General features: G+C 33.6%; 1 protein-coding gene across 3 annotated transcripts in view; it reads right to left on the reverse strand.

Moving 5' to 3' along the window:
• The window catches only part of LOC126890538 (major facilitator superfamily domain-containing protein 1-like), a 180,148-nt gene that overhangs the window by 54,114 nt on the left and 109,333 nt on the right, over positions 1-16,701 (reverse strand). For all 3 annotated transcript variants that reach the window (XM_050659545.1, XM_050659544.1, XM_050659546.1), the window contains exon 7: positions 4,262-4,359. In XM_050659545.1, the coding sequence (XP_050515502.1) occupies positions 4,262-4,359 (98 nt within the window). The remainder of the gene's footprint in view (positions 1-4,261; positions 4,360-16,701) is intronic.

Here is a 16,701-nt window from a genome sequence, read left to right on the forward strand (position 1 = left end):
ATTAATCAAAAAGGAAATTTTTTTGCCAAATTTGGTAGGTTAAGGTCGCTGATTACAAATCTAACTTTACTTTTTTTTTAAACAAAATGGCGGATTTAATATGGACGAAAGAAATTCGAATATTTTATTTTAGCCGCATTTTTGTTTAAAATTTTATATTATAAGGGACTTTTAAAACTGCTGATTACCAATACATTTTATTTATGAAGTACAATATTCAGAACCTATTACTTATGTACAACTGCCCATACATACTCAACAATCGCCATAATTATGTAATATGCGTCATTTTCCACTTTTGTATTCAAACAACTGCCAGCAATGCATAGGCAGTTATAGGCAGTTAAACAAAAGTGATTCTGTATCTCCGTACTATATACTTTAAGATTAATAAACATTAGTCGCAGAATTATGCAGAATTTTGTACTTTTTGAATGCATCTTTACAAAATTTTAATTATTTTAAGTACATTTTCACTATTTATGCATTAACAAATTTAAGGCATTTATGGTTAATACATGTTGATTTAAGTTACATCTTACATTACTACATACTTAAAAAAGAAGAATCTGATTCACAACAATAAAATTGATAAACCACAAAACGTTTTACAGCGTTTTCAATATAGCGTTCTTTTTCACTTTCTCTGCCGACCAAAATAACCCCGGACATGACCCACTTGTTCCTGAGTTGTGAACCAGAATACATCTAGTCTAATCGTCATACCTGCATATTAGGACTCTACGATAGTATGAGAAAACAACTGTAAACATGAAAATCCCTAAATATGGACTCCTTTTTTTGCCTCATGACCACATTTTCAGCATTTGGAACCACTGTGCGTCGTGGTCGTGGGTGTAGTAGGTATATAAATAATATTTTGATTATGTCGTACGTTTAATTTATTTATTGACAATGAATCAAATTAGTATATTAAAAAACTCTTTTGGTGGTTTTTCGTTAGAAAAAAAAAACTACAAATTAAAAAACTACGTCGGCCTTTAACCGATTTAAAAATTGAAAAAAAAAAGTGGAAATGGATAAAAACTTCGCTGTCGCAAGTTTAATAAAACTATTTATGATAAAAATAGCTGGTTGTGTGGTTGCGAACAAACGAATAAACTGTTTTGTTTTGTATGCGTTTTGTTTGGAGGTGATGTGACTTGGTTAAACAAAGGCATCGATGATCTTGTACATATATGGGAGAAATTGAAAGCAGATGAAAAATCTGAAAAAGTGCACATGAATAATGTTTCTAGCTTTCAATGCTCATAAGTTAAATATAAAAACCCAATTAAATTCAGCTTATCGTGATACTCTAATTAAACACAATACACAGGTTGATAAGAATCGATATGTCTTGAAACAAATCATAAATTGTATAAGCAAAATATAATAATAATTGAAAGGTTTTGTGGAGCATTTAAGTAAGCTCTAAGGGGTCACGACGAAACGAAAAATTTAAAAAAACGTAGGCATATTTAAGGAGCTGGTCAATTTTAGCGCCGAATTAGACAACGACTTGAAGTGCCTCAAAAAAACCCAAAATGAACTCCTGGAGTGCATGTTAGATGTTTACCATGAGGAAATTAAGAAAGAAATTGAAAATTCTCCTTATTTTGCAGTGAAGACGTTCCTGGTGAATTTAAATTGGTTATAGTTTTCCGATATTTGTGTAAAGGACGACCAGTTTTGGAGATTTTACGTGCTGGACGGACATGATGCTAAGTCAATCGCTGAATGCATTTTAAATGTTTTAAATCCCTTATTAAAACATACTCAGAACAAATTAATTGCTCAAAGTTATGATGGCGCATCTGTTATCAGTGGTGGATTAAATGGTGCGTAAAAAATTATTAAGGAGACATATTCTCTTGCAAATTACGTTCATTGCTATGCATACCAAATGAATTTAGTTATGACAAGTGCATGTTCCATCAATAAGCAGGCTAGGATATTTTTTTTTAATTTATCTGGTTTGTGCTCATTCTTTTCTACGTTTCCTCAAAGAACAAAAATTTTGGGTGAGGTGGTTAATCGCAGGTTGCCAAAATCTTCCCAAACACGTTGGAATTTTCAATCACGGTGTGTTCATACTGTTCGTGAGCACATGAAAAGGCCCGCCGCAAATTGAACCTAAGCCAGACACAACCTGCGCCGGCGAACTGCGTAGACAGTTCTGCGCATCCTACTATCAGTTCATTCGTTCGCAGGTCAAGCTTGGGAACTTTTGTCATCGGCGTACAGTTTTATTGGGTCTTGGGACGCGTGACTCACTACCAGATGTTTATTTTTATTTATTTTTGTTTGCGAGATGGACATATCTGAAATGAATACGGATGGTATTACCTAAGTACAATTTATTGTGATAAATAAAAATATTAGCATAGTCAAAACCCCGAGTGAAAACTGCTTTGTCTTCATCATTAAATTTTTTTATGACCGATCAGTAGCGGAGGGATTATGAATTATGACCTGCAGTAATTGTAAATGATTGCGATATGTACTGCAGTAATTGTAAATGATTGTGATCCGAGCAGTAAATTGAGGAATATGAGTTATGACCGAGCAATAGGGGAGAGATTATTTTAAATATGTAGGTATTATGTGCAGAAATAAAATACTCAGTGTAAGATATCTTTTTATGCACCCGCTTATGATCAAATTCGATGTTTTCAAAAGTCATACCGCTACGACTACTAGGGACGTGTAAGATATTTTTAAAATGTTACTAGTTACAAGTACAGAAATACCGATTTTAAGTTGCCTACTCAGTTCAGTACAAGGATCAGATACATCAGTATTTTGTAATCAGTATTTGTACTCAGTACCACTGAGAACCGGTATCAAAAGTAACCGTTACATGTCCGCACTGATTTTGCCCGTCTCTATTCGTTACAGCGACAGCCAACGGTTGGGTTGGGTTGTGATCAATATGCGGTGCGCTAGAAAAATAACTGCACGGGTCACCCGTCCCGCCGACGCAGGTTGTGTCTGAGTCTGGCTTAGGTTCAATTTGAGCCGGGCCTTTCTACCTCATTGCAGTTATGGACATTATACAAAGTACTTCACTTGATTTGTCGTCCATTAATCAAGCAAATGGGTATAAATTAAAGCTCCAGGATAAATATTTTGTATTTTGGATATTTATTTTTAATAAGCTATTTTTTTTTCTTTCTATTTATAAGCATCAGTTCCCCGAATCATTTCGTAATGAAACATGCAGAAAATTTTTATTTTTAAACAAAACTCGGCTTAAAACTGAATTGCAAGTGCTGTATCAGCGAGACGAATTAAGTACTACCTACTACCTCTGAGGCTGTTCCGCTATCAGTTTTATTAAATGATGAAGGTTTAAAATGTACATTTTGAAGAAACTGTTAAACTTGAAGTACATATATTAATTTCCATTCCTATGTCAACATCTGAAGCAGAACGTTGTTTTTCAATGCTAAAACGAATTAATACATTCCTTAGAAATGCCATGAAGGAAGAACGACTTAGTGCTTTTGGTATGCTGTCTGCAGAAAAACATTTTGTAAATGGCATTGATAATTTTAATAATAAAGTCATTGAAAAATTTGCAACCATAAAAGAAAGAAGAATGGACTTCATATATCGTAAACTTTAAAAGTGATATTAAAGAACTTTGTGCCTGTGTGTAAATACTGAAATAGTGTTATTTTTATAATTTTGTAAATAAACTCTAGAGACTAAATCGTAATAACAAACTTCAAGTACATCAGTACTGTAAATACAGGTGGTAAATTGAGTTTTTTTATTGTTAATTAATTTACGGAACTGTTTTGATAAACTTTGGTCAATTTCTTGGCACCCCAGAAATAGTAGATACGTACATATATAAGATAAAAGTATCTGCGCCTATTTTTTTATTTCTATTTTATACCTTTTTTGATAATATCGTCAAATAACCGTCACTAAAAATTCTGGCACTACCATCTTTAAGTGATACGAGCCGCCACTGTCTAGCGATAATCCAAAACAGTCGCAAATTCGTGAAATATACTTTAAACATTAGCCACAGAAAGTTGTTTGAAGATTATATTAAAGATTTATTATTAAATAAAAACCTTTTACTGCTTTTATTGCAAACCTTTTTGTTAAGTATTTGGTTTAAAAATAGGGTTAAACAATAATATATAGCAAATAAGAAGTTATACTGTATTAATTTGACATCTGTGACGTCTCGATTTGAGACAGTATTGATATTTTTCTACTTTAAAATAAAATAAATACTTACACTCCATATGCAGTTCCAAGCTGGTACTCAGGTATGATCAAGGATACCAGAGGCCACAGACTACTGGCTAAAATTGAGTAAGCCAAACCCATGATGGCCTAAAAAATTAACAATAATTATAATTATTTAACGGTATGATTACAGGGAAGTCCCGAAAGTAAGATTGTGCAAAAACAATGATTTTTTTTAATTTCAGCCGCTACACACAGAAATGTTCTTTTCCAAGAGTGGTGAGTTCTTGTAGTAGGGGAGAGGTTAGGGCCTAGATGCCTATGTGGAACCTAAAGATGATTTAACTTCGGGTATCAGAGAAAACAACAGTAGTTTCTTATAGGACAAAAAGGAACCAAAAACAAACAAAGCGGCGCTAATATCTGTAAACTATGACACAGGCTATACTTCCCAAAACAAAGACATATTACTCAAAAATATTCTAGATCCCTTGTAAAAGGTATATTTAAAATTTCCTAAATAAGGGTTACATTACATCACAGAACATTTTCGAATTAAAAAATCCATCATCAGTGTTAATAAAAGCCAATGATGTGCATGCTTGAGCCACCAAAATGTTTTGGGTAAAAATCCTTTAAATGTTGAAAATTGTTATGATATACTACATATTTTTAATATCCCGGGGTCTCCCGAATAAAGTACGTGCCTCATATAATATATGCCAATACATTGGCTTATAGGACAGTCCTTACAGTAGGGATCCTGGCATATACAGAAAAATGCAGGCGGCTGTGGGGTAATACTGCGCTTTGGTTGCATTGATGGTGTATTTGCTAAACGTGCAGGGCAAGGTATAGTGCTGATAGAAAAGGCATTCAGGCATCAAATATCCAAAAAAAATCTTTTCAGGCCATAAAAATGAAAAGACCTTCTCCAATGCAATAAAAACTTATACTGAAATGATGGCATCTCCTCAGGTGAAATATTCCGGAAGTAAAATGAGCCTCCGTTCGGATCTCCGGGTGAGGACTATCTCAGGGGGAACACCATTACAGGTTAGACAAATCAGGATAGGGTCTTGGAATCTTGGTAGACTTACAGGTAAGAGACTATAGTTAGTGGATGCGCTCAAACGAAGAAGAGTTCAAATTGCTTGTATTCAAGAAACTAGGTGGAAAGGACAAAGGGCGAAAGAACTAGGTGAAGGATACAAATTGTGGTATGTAGGGAGTAGTAAAACTAGAAATGGAGTTCTTATAATTGCTGATAGTGAAATGAAAGATAACGCAGTAGAAGTTGTAAGAACGAGTGATAGAATGATGTCAGTAAAAACCACAAAAAATCAAGTGGTGGATGCTAAAAGATGAGAAAGAAGGTCTATTCAGGGAAATAATAGTAGACAAAATATGTTGGAACATGAAAGGAAGCCCTAACACAATTTGGAGAAAAATGGCCAACATTATTAGACAGACTGCTATTGAAATACTTGGGAAAACGTCCGGAAAAAAGTTTGAGGATAAAGAGACTTGGTGGTGGTCAAACGAAGTACAAGGAAAAATAAAAGAGAAGCGAACATTATATAAAAAGTGGCAAGAAACCAGATCCGACACACATCTTCAAAACTATATGGTGGCGAAAAAGGAAGCGAAAGTAGCAGTAAAGCAGCTAAAGCAGAAGCGTATTCAAACCTATACGATCAACTTGATACCAGGGAAGGCGAAACGAAGATATATAAAATAGTCAAACAGAGAGCAAAGAAAGCAAAAGATTTTAATCAGATTAGATGTATCCGAGATGACAATAATAAAATACTAGTTCACGAAAAGGATGTCAAAAAGAGATGGAGAAAGTACTTTAACAGCTTATTAAATGAAGAATTTGACAGACAGCCTGTAGAGTCAACGGAGACAGTAGCAGCAATCGTCACCAAAATAACAAACGAGGAAGTGGCTCAAGCGCTTCAAAAAATAAAGAAAGGAAAAGCGGTAGGACCAGATGATATTCCTGGGGAAGTATGGAGAGCATTAGGAGAGACAGGAACAAGGTGGCTAGCAGGTTTATTTAATAGAATTATGGAAGTTGGACAAATGCCAGACGAATGGAGAAGCAGTATACTAGTACCTGTCTACAAAAACAAGGGAGATATACAACAATATACAAACTACAGGGCTATAAAACTGCTTAGCCACACCATGAAAATATGGGAAAGAGTAATTGATAGACGGATACGTGAAGAGACCGAAATATCCGAGAATCAGTTTGGCTTTATGCAGGGCAGATCAACAACAGATGCAATTTTCATTATAAAGCAGTTGATGCCTCATCAAACAACGTGTATGAGCGTGAACAAACGCTCATATGATATTCATTGATCTTGAGAAAGCATATGATAGAGTTCCTCGAGAGATTCTGTGGTGGGCACTCAATAAAAAAGGAGTCCCTGGTGAATATGTAAAGATTGTGAGGGATATGTATGAGGGAGTAACGACTAGTGTTAGGACAGGTGTGGGAGAGACTAATAAATTTCATGTGAAAGTAGGATTGCACCAGGGCTCGGTGCTTAGTCCGTATTTATTCTCATTAGTTTTGAACCAGATAACAGCGAAACTACAGGGTAATATTCCATGGTGCTTAATGTATGCTGATGATGTCGTGTTAGTAGGAAATAGTGAAAGAGACTTAGAACAAAAACTGGAACAGTGGAGACAAGCTCTGGAGGAAAAAGGTTTAAAACTTAGTAGGACAAAGACAGAGTATTTGCAATGTTCATTTAAAGATGGAGTTACTACAAATAACATGGTATCTTTGGATGGTGAACTGATTGTAAAAAGCAATAGTTTTAAGTACCTGGGATCGGTACTTAATAGGGGATAGTAATAGGGGATTAATATTGATATGACTCAAGATAGAATTGTATGGAGAAATGCAATTAGGGAAACCGACCCAGCATAGGGATAAGGCAAAGAGAATGATGATGACTACATTTTTAATAATATTTAGTGATGTTGCAAATATCCCTGGATATTATCCAGGGCACCACAGGACCCTTCCTACGTGGTTGGAATTTAAGGATCATCCTTGGTTGCAAATATTCCTGGATATTATCCAGGGCAACACAGGACTCTTCTCACGTGGTAGGAATTTAAGGATAATCCTTATTAGGATAAATATTCCTGGATATTATCCAGGGCAACACAGGACCCTTCCTACGTGGTTGGAATTTAAGGATCATCCACTGATGATGGATTTTTTAATCCGAAAACGCTCTGTGATGTAATGTAACCCTTATTTAGGGAATTTTAAATATACCTTTTACAAAAGATCTAGTATTTTTGAGATTCATGGTATACAACCAGCTACAGGAATTTTATTTTTCTCATGGATTTTTGAAAAATGTTCAGCAAAACAGCGATGAAACTTAGCAACTACGCAAAATATCTGTCAGATCGAATTATGGAAAGGCCTGTAAGGCTAAGCTATTCTTTTATTTGCAATCTACAACACAAAATTAACTATTAAAACACGAAAACTTGAGTACTTGGGACATTTGTGATGAGAGGGCTAAAATACTAAAATTATTACAACTTATTATGCAAAGTACAATCCGCGGAAAGCGAAATGTGGAAATACGAAGAATATCCAGACCTAAGAACTTACGGGAATGGTTCAAATGCAGTAGGTAGTGCAGAACTACTTACAGCGGCAGTCAACAGGATCCTCATAGCAATAATGATTTACAACCTTCGATAGAAGATGGAGCTTAAAGAAGAACACAGAAAAAAATCTCTTCAAATGTTCAAAATGCTCGCATCCTCACAATTTTGTAAGCCTATTAATTTAATTACTACACTAAAATCACAATAAAGATGCACTAGAAATAAATAAATCAACACACACGTTGAATGTTACGAGGAGCACTCCCGAATCATGATTTACAATGTATAAACTTTGTAAATCATGATTTGGGATTTACAACGTATATATTCTACGGACAATAACGTAAATCCGGTCAATAACGTTAATAACCGGTCAATATCGAGAATAGGGAGTTGTTGATAACGCAAAATAAAGGATCCTTTATTAGAGGATACTTTAATAAAGGACAAATACAGGACGGGTCTAAAAGAGTGGTATTGCAAACGCAGTTAAGGAATCTTATATTTTGACAAATGACATGAAATATTTTTGTAATTATAAAAATAACCTATAAAATTCCATTTGTTGATAAAAATTAAAATAAGATAATTGAAAAGAATAAAACGTTAAATTTAATTATATTGTCATTTAAAGATGTTTAGAGAAAAACATAATCATCATCATTCTCTTTGCCTTATCCCTATGCGGGGTCGGCTTCCCTATGTGCATTTCTCCATACAATTCTATCTTGGGTCATATCAATGTTAATCCCCTTTACCAACATGTCCTGCCTTATCGTCTCCCCCCAGGTCTTCTTTGGTCTTCCTCTCCTACTCCTTCCAGGAATCTGCACTTCAGCTATTCTTCGTATTGGGTGATTAACGTCTCGACGTTGAACATGACCAAACCATCTTAACCCATGCTCTCTTATTTTGGTATCAATTGGTGCCACACCTAGACTTCCCCTAATATACTCATTTCTAATTTTATCCTTCTTTGTCACTCCACTCATCCATCTAAGCATTCTCATTTCCGCCACATGCATTCGTTGTTCCTCTTTCTTTTTCACTGCCCAACATTCAGTTCCGTACATCATAGCCGGTCTTATGGCTGTTTTATAGAATTTTCCCTTCAGCTTCATTGGAATTTTTCTGTCACACAACACACCACTCGCTTCTTTCCACTTCATCCATCCAGCCCTAATTCTACTGCATGCATCTCCATCTATTTCTCCATTACTCTGTAATACCGATCCAAAAATATTGCTTTTCACAATCATTTCACCATCCAAAGATACCATTTTATTTGTAGTAGCTCCATCTTTAAATGAACATTCCAAATACTCTGTTTTTGTGCTACTAAGTTTTAAACCTTTTTCCTCCAGAGCTTTTCTCCACTGTTCCAGTTTTTGTTCTAAGTCTCTTTCACTATTTCCTACTAACACGACATCATCAGCATACATTAAGCACCATGGAATGTTACCCTGTAGTTTCGCTATTATCTGGTCCAAAACTAATGAGAATAAATACGGACTAAGCACAGAGCCTTGGTGCAATCCTACTTTCACATGAAATTTTTCAGTCTCTCCCACACCTGTCCTAACACTAGTAGTTACTCCCTCATACATATCCCTCACAATCTTTACATATTCACCAGGGACTCCTTTCTTATTGAGTGCCCACCACAGAATCTCTCGAGGAACTCTATCATATGCTTTCTCAAGATCAATGAATACCATATGAGCGTTTGTTTCTTTACTCCTGTATTTTTCCATCAACTGCCTTATAATGAAAATTGCATCTGTTGTTGATCTACCCTGCATAAAGCCAAATTGATTCTCGGATATTTCGGTCTCTTCACGTGTCCGTCTATCAATTACTCTTTCCCATATTTTCATGGTGTGGCTAAGCAGTTTTATAGCCCTGTAGTTTGTACATTGTTGTATATCTCCCTTGTTTTTGTAAACAGGTACCAGTATACTGCTTCTCCATTCGTCTGGCATTTGTCCGACTTCCATAATTCTATTAAATAGACCTGCTAGCCACCTTGTTCCTGTCTCTCCCAATGCTCTCCATACTTCCCCAGGAATATCATCTGGTCCTACCGCTTTTCCTTTCTTTATTTTTTGAAGCGCTTGAGCCACTTCCTCGTTGGTTATTTTGGTGACCATTGCTGCTACTGTCTCCGTTGACTCTACAGGCTGTCTGTCAAATTCTTCATTTAATAAGTTGTCGAAATAGTTTCTCTATCTCTCTTTGACATCCCTTTCGTGAACTAGTATTTTATTGTTTTCATCTCGGATACATCTAATCTGACTAAATTTTTTGCTTTCTTTGCTCTCTGTTTGGCTATTTTATATATCTTCGTTTCGCCTTCCCTGGTATCAAGTTGATCGTATAGGTTTGAATAGGCTTCTGCTTTGGCTTTTGCTACTGCTACTTTCGCTTCCTTTTTCGCCACCATATAGTTTTGAAGATCTGTGTCGGATCTGGTTTCTTGCCACTTTTTATATAATGTTCTCTTCTCTTTTATTTTTCCTTGTACTTCGTTTGACCACCACCAAGTCTCTTTATCCTCAAACTTTTTTCCTGACGTTTTCCCAAGTATTGCAATAACAGTCTCTCTAATACTACTGGCCATTTTTCTCCAAATTGTATTAGGGCTTCCTTCCATGTTCCAACATATTTTTTCTACTATTCTTCTCCTGAATAGTCCTTCATTCTCATCTTTCAGCAGCCACCACTTAATTTTTTGTGGTCCTCTCCGATATTTTTGTTTAGTTTCGCTTTTTACTTCGATGTCCAGAACAAGCAGATTATGTTGTTGGCTTACTGTCTCACTAACTATTACCTTGCAGTCCTTGCATTCACGTATGTCTTCTTTCCTTATCATGAAGTAGTCTATTTGGGATTGATGTTGTCCACTTTTGTAGGTAATAAGTTGAGTTTCTCTCTTTTTAAAGAATGTGTTAACAATCGCCATATCCAATGCTATTGCTAATTCAAGCATGTCATCTCCAGCTTCATTTCTAGTTCCAAAGCCTAATCCCCCATGTATTGTTTCATATCCGGTCTTGGTTTGGCCCACATGTGCATTGAAATCACCTCCTATTATCCTATTAGAGAAAAACATAATATATCCCATAATACTCATCGTTCAATAATATGGAAGTGCAATTGGAAATACTATTTTAGGAGTTTTTAAATACTTTTGCATTATGGTTATATAAAATGGGGAATTTCTGGAGAATATATTATTAGGGAATAGTGGATATCCAGTCCTCAACTACAACTAGCTAATGACACCATTGCAGAATTTTCAGACAGAAGTTGTGTTTTTCAATCACAAATCCCTTCAAGAATTGTTATTGAAAGACCATTTGGTATTTTGAAGAGATTTCCCATTTTAGCATAGAATGAGATGCAAGTTACCTTTTGTTCAAAGAATACTATCAGCTTGTTCAGTTTTACATAATATTGCAGTAGATAATAGAGAAAACGTTGAAATCCTGGCAAATAAGTGTGCTGTTGATATTGATATAGAAGCTGTGGCAGTACATTTTCAACCAGGAGCTAATCTAATGCAACTAAATTGTGTGTGTGTTTGTTTAAAAATATTGTTCGACATTTAAAGCTAGCTTAAACTACTTTTATTTTTATTGGACTGCAGTTTGTTAATAAATTTATACATAAATATAAATATTATATTGGTGACTGATTTTAAGTATTTTATGATCATTAGCAGGTTTTAAATAATAAATTTATAAATATATACATGCTATTGGTGTTTGATCTTTTATCATTTAAAATACAGATGTTTATTACGATCCATTATGGCCCTCTCTTTTCACCTCTGGATAACTAGTTATCAGGAAGTTTATCTGACAGATTAGATACTAATAGATATCTGACAGAGAAAAACTTCCTGTTAAGGTACTAGTATACTTTAGAAGACCAAAAATAAGCATTTTTTCAAGATTTTTTTCTCAGAACCTTAATTAAAAATGAACATAAAACTTTTTACATATTAATATCTAACTCTTAGAGAATACAAAATAAATATCTTTTTTTATTTATGCATGTACAATGTACACTAATATTGTTGAGGGCGCAAAAGTCGAGACCTCGAAAAAAAGTAGATCCGATGGCGGACAGGGATCTGCCGCCATCCTTAATCTCAGGATTGGGATCTCTGAAATAAAAAAATAGTACGGCATTTGAAAAAGGAAGGTTTCTAACGTGACAATTTACCACCGTTAGTGAAAAATTTTGCAAAAAAAGATTTTACGGAAATTTGAAAAAAATCGCCCGTTTTTATTTAGTTGTAAGAAATTGTCACGTAAGAAACCTTCCTTTTCCAAATGCAATAAGATTTTTTTATTTCAGATATCCCAATCCTGAGATTAACTTTCCGCCATCATTTTTCGAGGCCTCGACTTTTGTGCCCTTTACAATCTTAGTGTACGTGAATAAATGAAAAAAGATATATTTTTTGTACTCTCTAAGAGTTAGATATTAATATGTAAAAAGTTTTATGTTCATTTTTAATAAAGGTTCTGAGCAAAAAATTCTTGAAGAAAATCATTATTTTTAGTCTTCTAAAGTGTACTAGTACCTTAACTAGTTATCCGGAGCTGAAAAGACAGATACTAAGGATACTGTTATATAAACTTCCCAATAATTAGTTATCTGGAACTGAAAAGACCTCTAATATCTAATCTGTCAGATAAACTTCCCGATAGACAAAAATATAATAGAAGAATTAAGCTTATGGTGGTTTTTTTATTAATTTTTTTGGCAGTGTTTAAATAAACAAATACTGATGGCATGAAATGGATCACGAACAAGGTGGTTCTAGGAGGAATGAAGAAGGAATTGGAGATTGTGTTTACCATTAAAAGCATAAAACTGCAGTATCTAGGACACATATGAGAAATCAGCACCGTTACTCCCTGCTGCAGTACATATTGCAAGGTACGGTCAAAGGTAAGCGAAGACTCGGTACAGGGAGAATATCAATGGAACTGTTTCGAATCGCAGCTAGCAAGGTTATGATTGCTAATATGATTTCCAACATTCGAAACGGATAGGAACCAAAAGAAGAAGATAGTATGAAAATGAAAGTGTATTAATACTTTTGATTAAAAACTTTATACATTCTAATCTATAAAGATTAAATTTTCAAAAATAAATACTTGAACCTTTGTTTTATTTTGTTAACCTGTTGTTATGTATCTGTTGAATTGAACTCTATTTTAAATCTAGAATTTTAACAAATCCTAACATTCATTCAAATTTATTGAAATTACCTCTTATATCTATAATAAATAGTTATTTCTATACGAAAATGTAAAATATATTGAGTTTAATAAATGAGTTAATGATATTCTATGTCTGATCATTGTAATTAGTAGCACTTTAAAATTATTTACATAATATTCCTTTTTACAACTTTTTGTAATAACTCAAGCTTCAATAAAATGTTCCTTTTTATATTCGTTTGGATCAAAACATCAATAATCTATATCTGAGAATATTACCTACTTAGAGTTCTTTTTAATAAATAAAACCCAACATACAACTTTAATGATGAAAGTTTAATCGAATAATCAATTCCACAATAATACATAAATTATCAATCCAAAGAAGCGACAAGATAAATTCAAAATACAAATGAAGTTAGACCTTTCTTCACATTTTTGACACGTTATGTCAAAATAAAGGAACGAACTTTTATTAAAAGAACGGTGTCCTCTAATTTTCCTTAAATACAGGCCTGTATTTTATTAAATGACAAAAATAAAAGACGCAATACTGCGCATGGTTATGTCAAAATAAAGGATCTTTTATTACAGGCCGACTTAAAAGACGTTGGCAATAACTCTCTAATGGCTTGTTGAATTAGTCATTGTCCACAATGGCTGGATATTAATGTTATTGTCCATAGAAACTGGACATTGACGACCATTTTAAATTCCTGATAATATTGCTATATCAATGACCGACGAATGTCAACAATGCCCGTTGTTAATCGGTCAATGTTGAAATTTTGACTAAAAGTTAGGTTATGCTTATTGTTTGCTTTATTTCTGTTCTCGTGCTGAAATACGCATTCGTAGTAAATTTATGTAAAAATTGTTACAACATGACATGGCTCACTAGCTGGTCAAAATAAAAATAATTAGCCTCCAAATATTTTAAATAAAAAATAATACATCATGCATAATTTTATTTATTTCTCAACATTGGCCATTTGCTTCTGGCCACTGTCGATATTGACCGGTTATTAATGAAAACTCTAATTTTAAGTTAGCTGATGTTATTGTCGTTAAAGGCAGAGCATTGTCGCTAATAACCAGTCACGACAATGCCCGGTCTTTAGCGTCAATGTCCAATTTACATCATTGTCCGTAACATACGCATTGTAAATTATTTTTATTTATTATTATTTATTTCTAGTGCATGTTTACTGTGATTGTAGTATAGACTAACAGGAGTAAAAACGTAAACTCGCGTCTTATGTTTTTGTATTAAAACAGTGAAATAAGAAATAATTACACTTTTATAAAAAAGAACTTTTTTATAATAAAACCTTTTTATTATTTATAGGAAAGAATATAAAATAATTTAACGATAAACGATTTAACGATATAATGCTTAAAATTCCAAAAATTACACTCTAATAAAAATAGTTATTTATGAAACAGTTCGTGAAGTATACTTTTTGCGAACGCACGCGATATTTAGAGCACGAGCGACAACGGAGCGAGTGCTATAAATCGCGTAAGTTCGCAAAAAGTACTTCACGTACAGTTTCATACAATATTTTATCTACGATAAACAAATATAAAAACTGTAACTCTTCGTCACTGGAATTAATTTCTATTCTACAATTTTTAGAACTTTTATATTTAAAAATCCTACCTACTTTCAAACCACAAAACTGTCAAAACTTTTGTTGTAATTCACTGCTCATATTGTCATCACCATGACAACGCGAAAGTTAAGGATTGTCACCATGATAACGCGAAAGTTAAAAACAGTGCGAAAAAGCAAATCCCATTTAAAATACATTGTTACTTCACGCACACTTTAAATCCTTCACGCACTGCTATCTATAATGAGAGTTTTCACAAACTAAAAACTTATACATAATATGACATAGAGTAGAAAAAGTACTTTTTATAATATCACGGTTTTAATTATTTATTAAAACAATTAAAAAAAGATACGCAACAGCCGGGTTCCAACTGGGGACCTCTCGATCTGCAGTCTAATGCCACTGAGGCACCATCAATTTGTAGATATCGATTTATTAACGTACTTTAAAATATCATTGCATTAGCCACATTTTTAAAATAGTTTGAAATTAAAAAAAAAATCGATTTATCCATACAGTGTGATTGGTCAGTAAAGCTTTGTAGATCCGTTATAAGTAATAGATAGTAATAAAATATAATAACAAAAATTGTAGCCAACTTTGATTACAGATTGATAATCAGTAATCGTACATTGTAAGTTATAGACAATTATTCAGTCATGGCTTACTTAAAATTTGGAAAGGTTTAGACCCGTAATTATTAAAAATTTTGCTCTGAAAAATGAAAATACTAATAAAATTACACATAGGGAATGTTATACAAAAATTATAGTATGGTAATGGTACTTTTCGATAATGATATAAAATACAGGGTTTTCTACTTAAAAATACTGAGAAAATAATGTACTTGCGTTTTGACTTACCCTGTATTCAATATAAAGAAAATTCGCAAAACAAACATTTACGAAAATTTTAGACAATAGATAAAAAAATATGACGTCAATAAACCATGGACCTTGTGCTTGCTTTTATTTATACAGGTAGTTAAACTTGTTACGATTTTCATATAAAATTGGTTCTAACTTTGTAAATACCCCGTATAACATACCAAACCTTTATATTTTTGTAATCGAAAAGTTACGAGAATTTCGAATATAAAATAAAATACAGGGTGTTCTATTTAAAAAAACATAAGTTTGGTCTGCCACTATGTTATCGAACACCCTGTAACATTATAACTAATTTTGTAATGTGAAGCACAAAGTTCGCTACAATTTTTTTATTAAGTTTTATCGCTATACATTACTATAACGGATCTACGGAGCTTCACCCCACTAATAATTAATCACCCTGTATAATAGCAGTTAAATATTGCATTGTTAGCTAGTTCTAAGCTATCCTGAAAATTTCAGGTGTCTAGGTAGCCTAGAACTATTTTTAAAATGGATTACAAAATTTGCGGAGTCCGTGACACCAACCAAGCCAAGTATATAAAAAGGTTTTAATAATAAACGAGTACTATCTAGTAGGTAACTATTGACAAACGAATTCACAGTGTAAGTTGTAAAATAAAAATGGTTTATTTAAGTGAAAAAGATCGTATTGGAATTGGAATGTTAATAATCATCGGTTTTAGTGCGCATGTTTTTAAACAGTATCCATAAGAGTTGAATGTTTGGATGGAAATTGTCCAAAATAGGCTTATACAACCATTTTTCCTCGACGGAAACTTGCCTGGTGACAAGTACTTAGTTTGAATAAAAAATCCAATTATTCCTCCACTTCAATAGAAGGACCAGTTACCACAAAATTTATTTTGGATTTGGACGAGATGGGGCGTTTCCCCACTATTATCGACGGGTTAGCAATTTTTTGAATGCGAATTTTGGACTGAAGAGGATTCATGAGTGGGGTGCTCGTTGTCCGGGCATTAATTCGTTAGAGTGTTTTTTTGGAGTTATCTAAAATCACGTTTTTTACATTAGACAATCAACATATTTGCAGGATTTGAAACAAAGAATTATTGGTGAATG

The sequence above is a fragment of the Diabrotica virgifera genome, chromosome 8, assembly GCF_917563875.1.
Source record: "Diabrotica virgifera virgifera chromosome 8, PGI_DIABVI_V3a".
NCBI lineage: Eukaryota > Metazoa > Arthropoda > Insecta > Coleoptera > Chrysomelidae > Diabrotica > Diabrotica virgifera.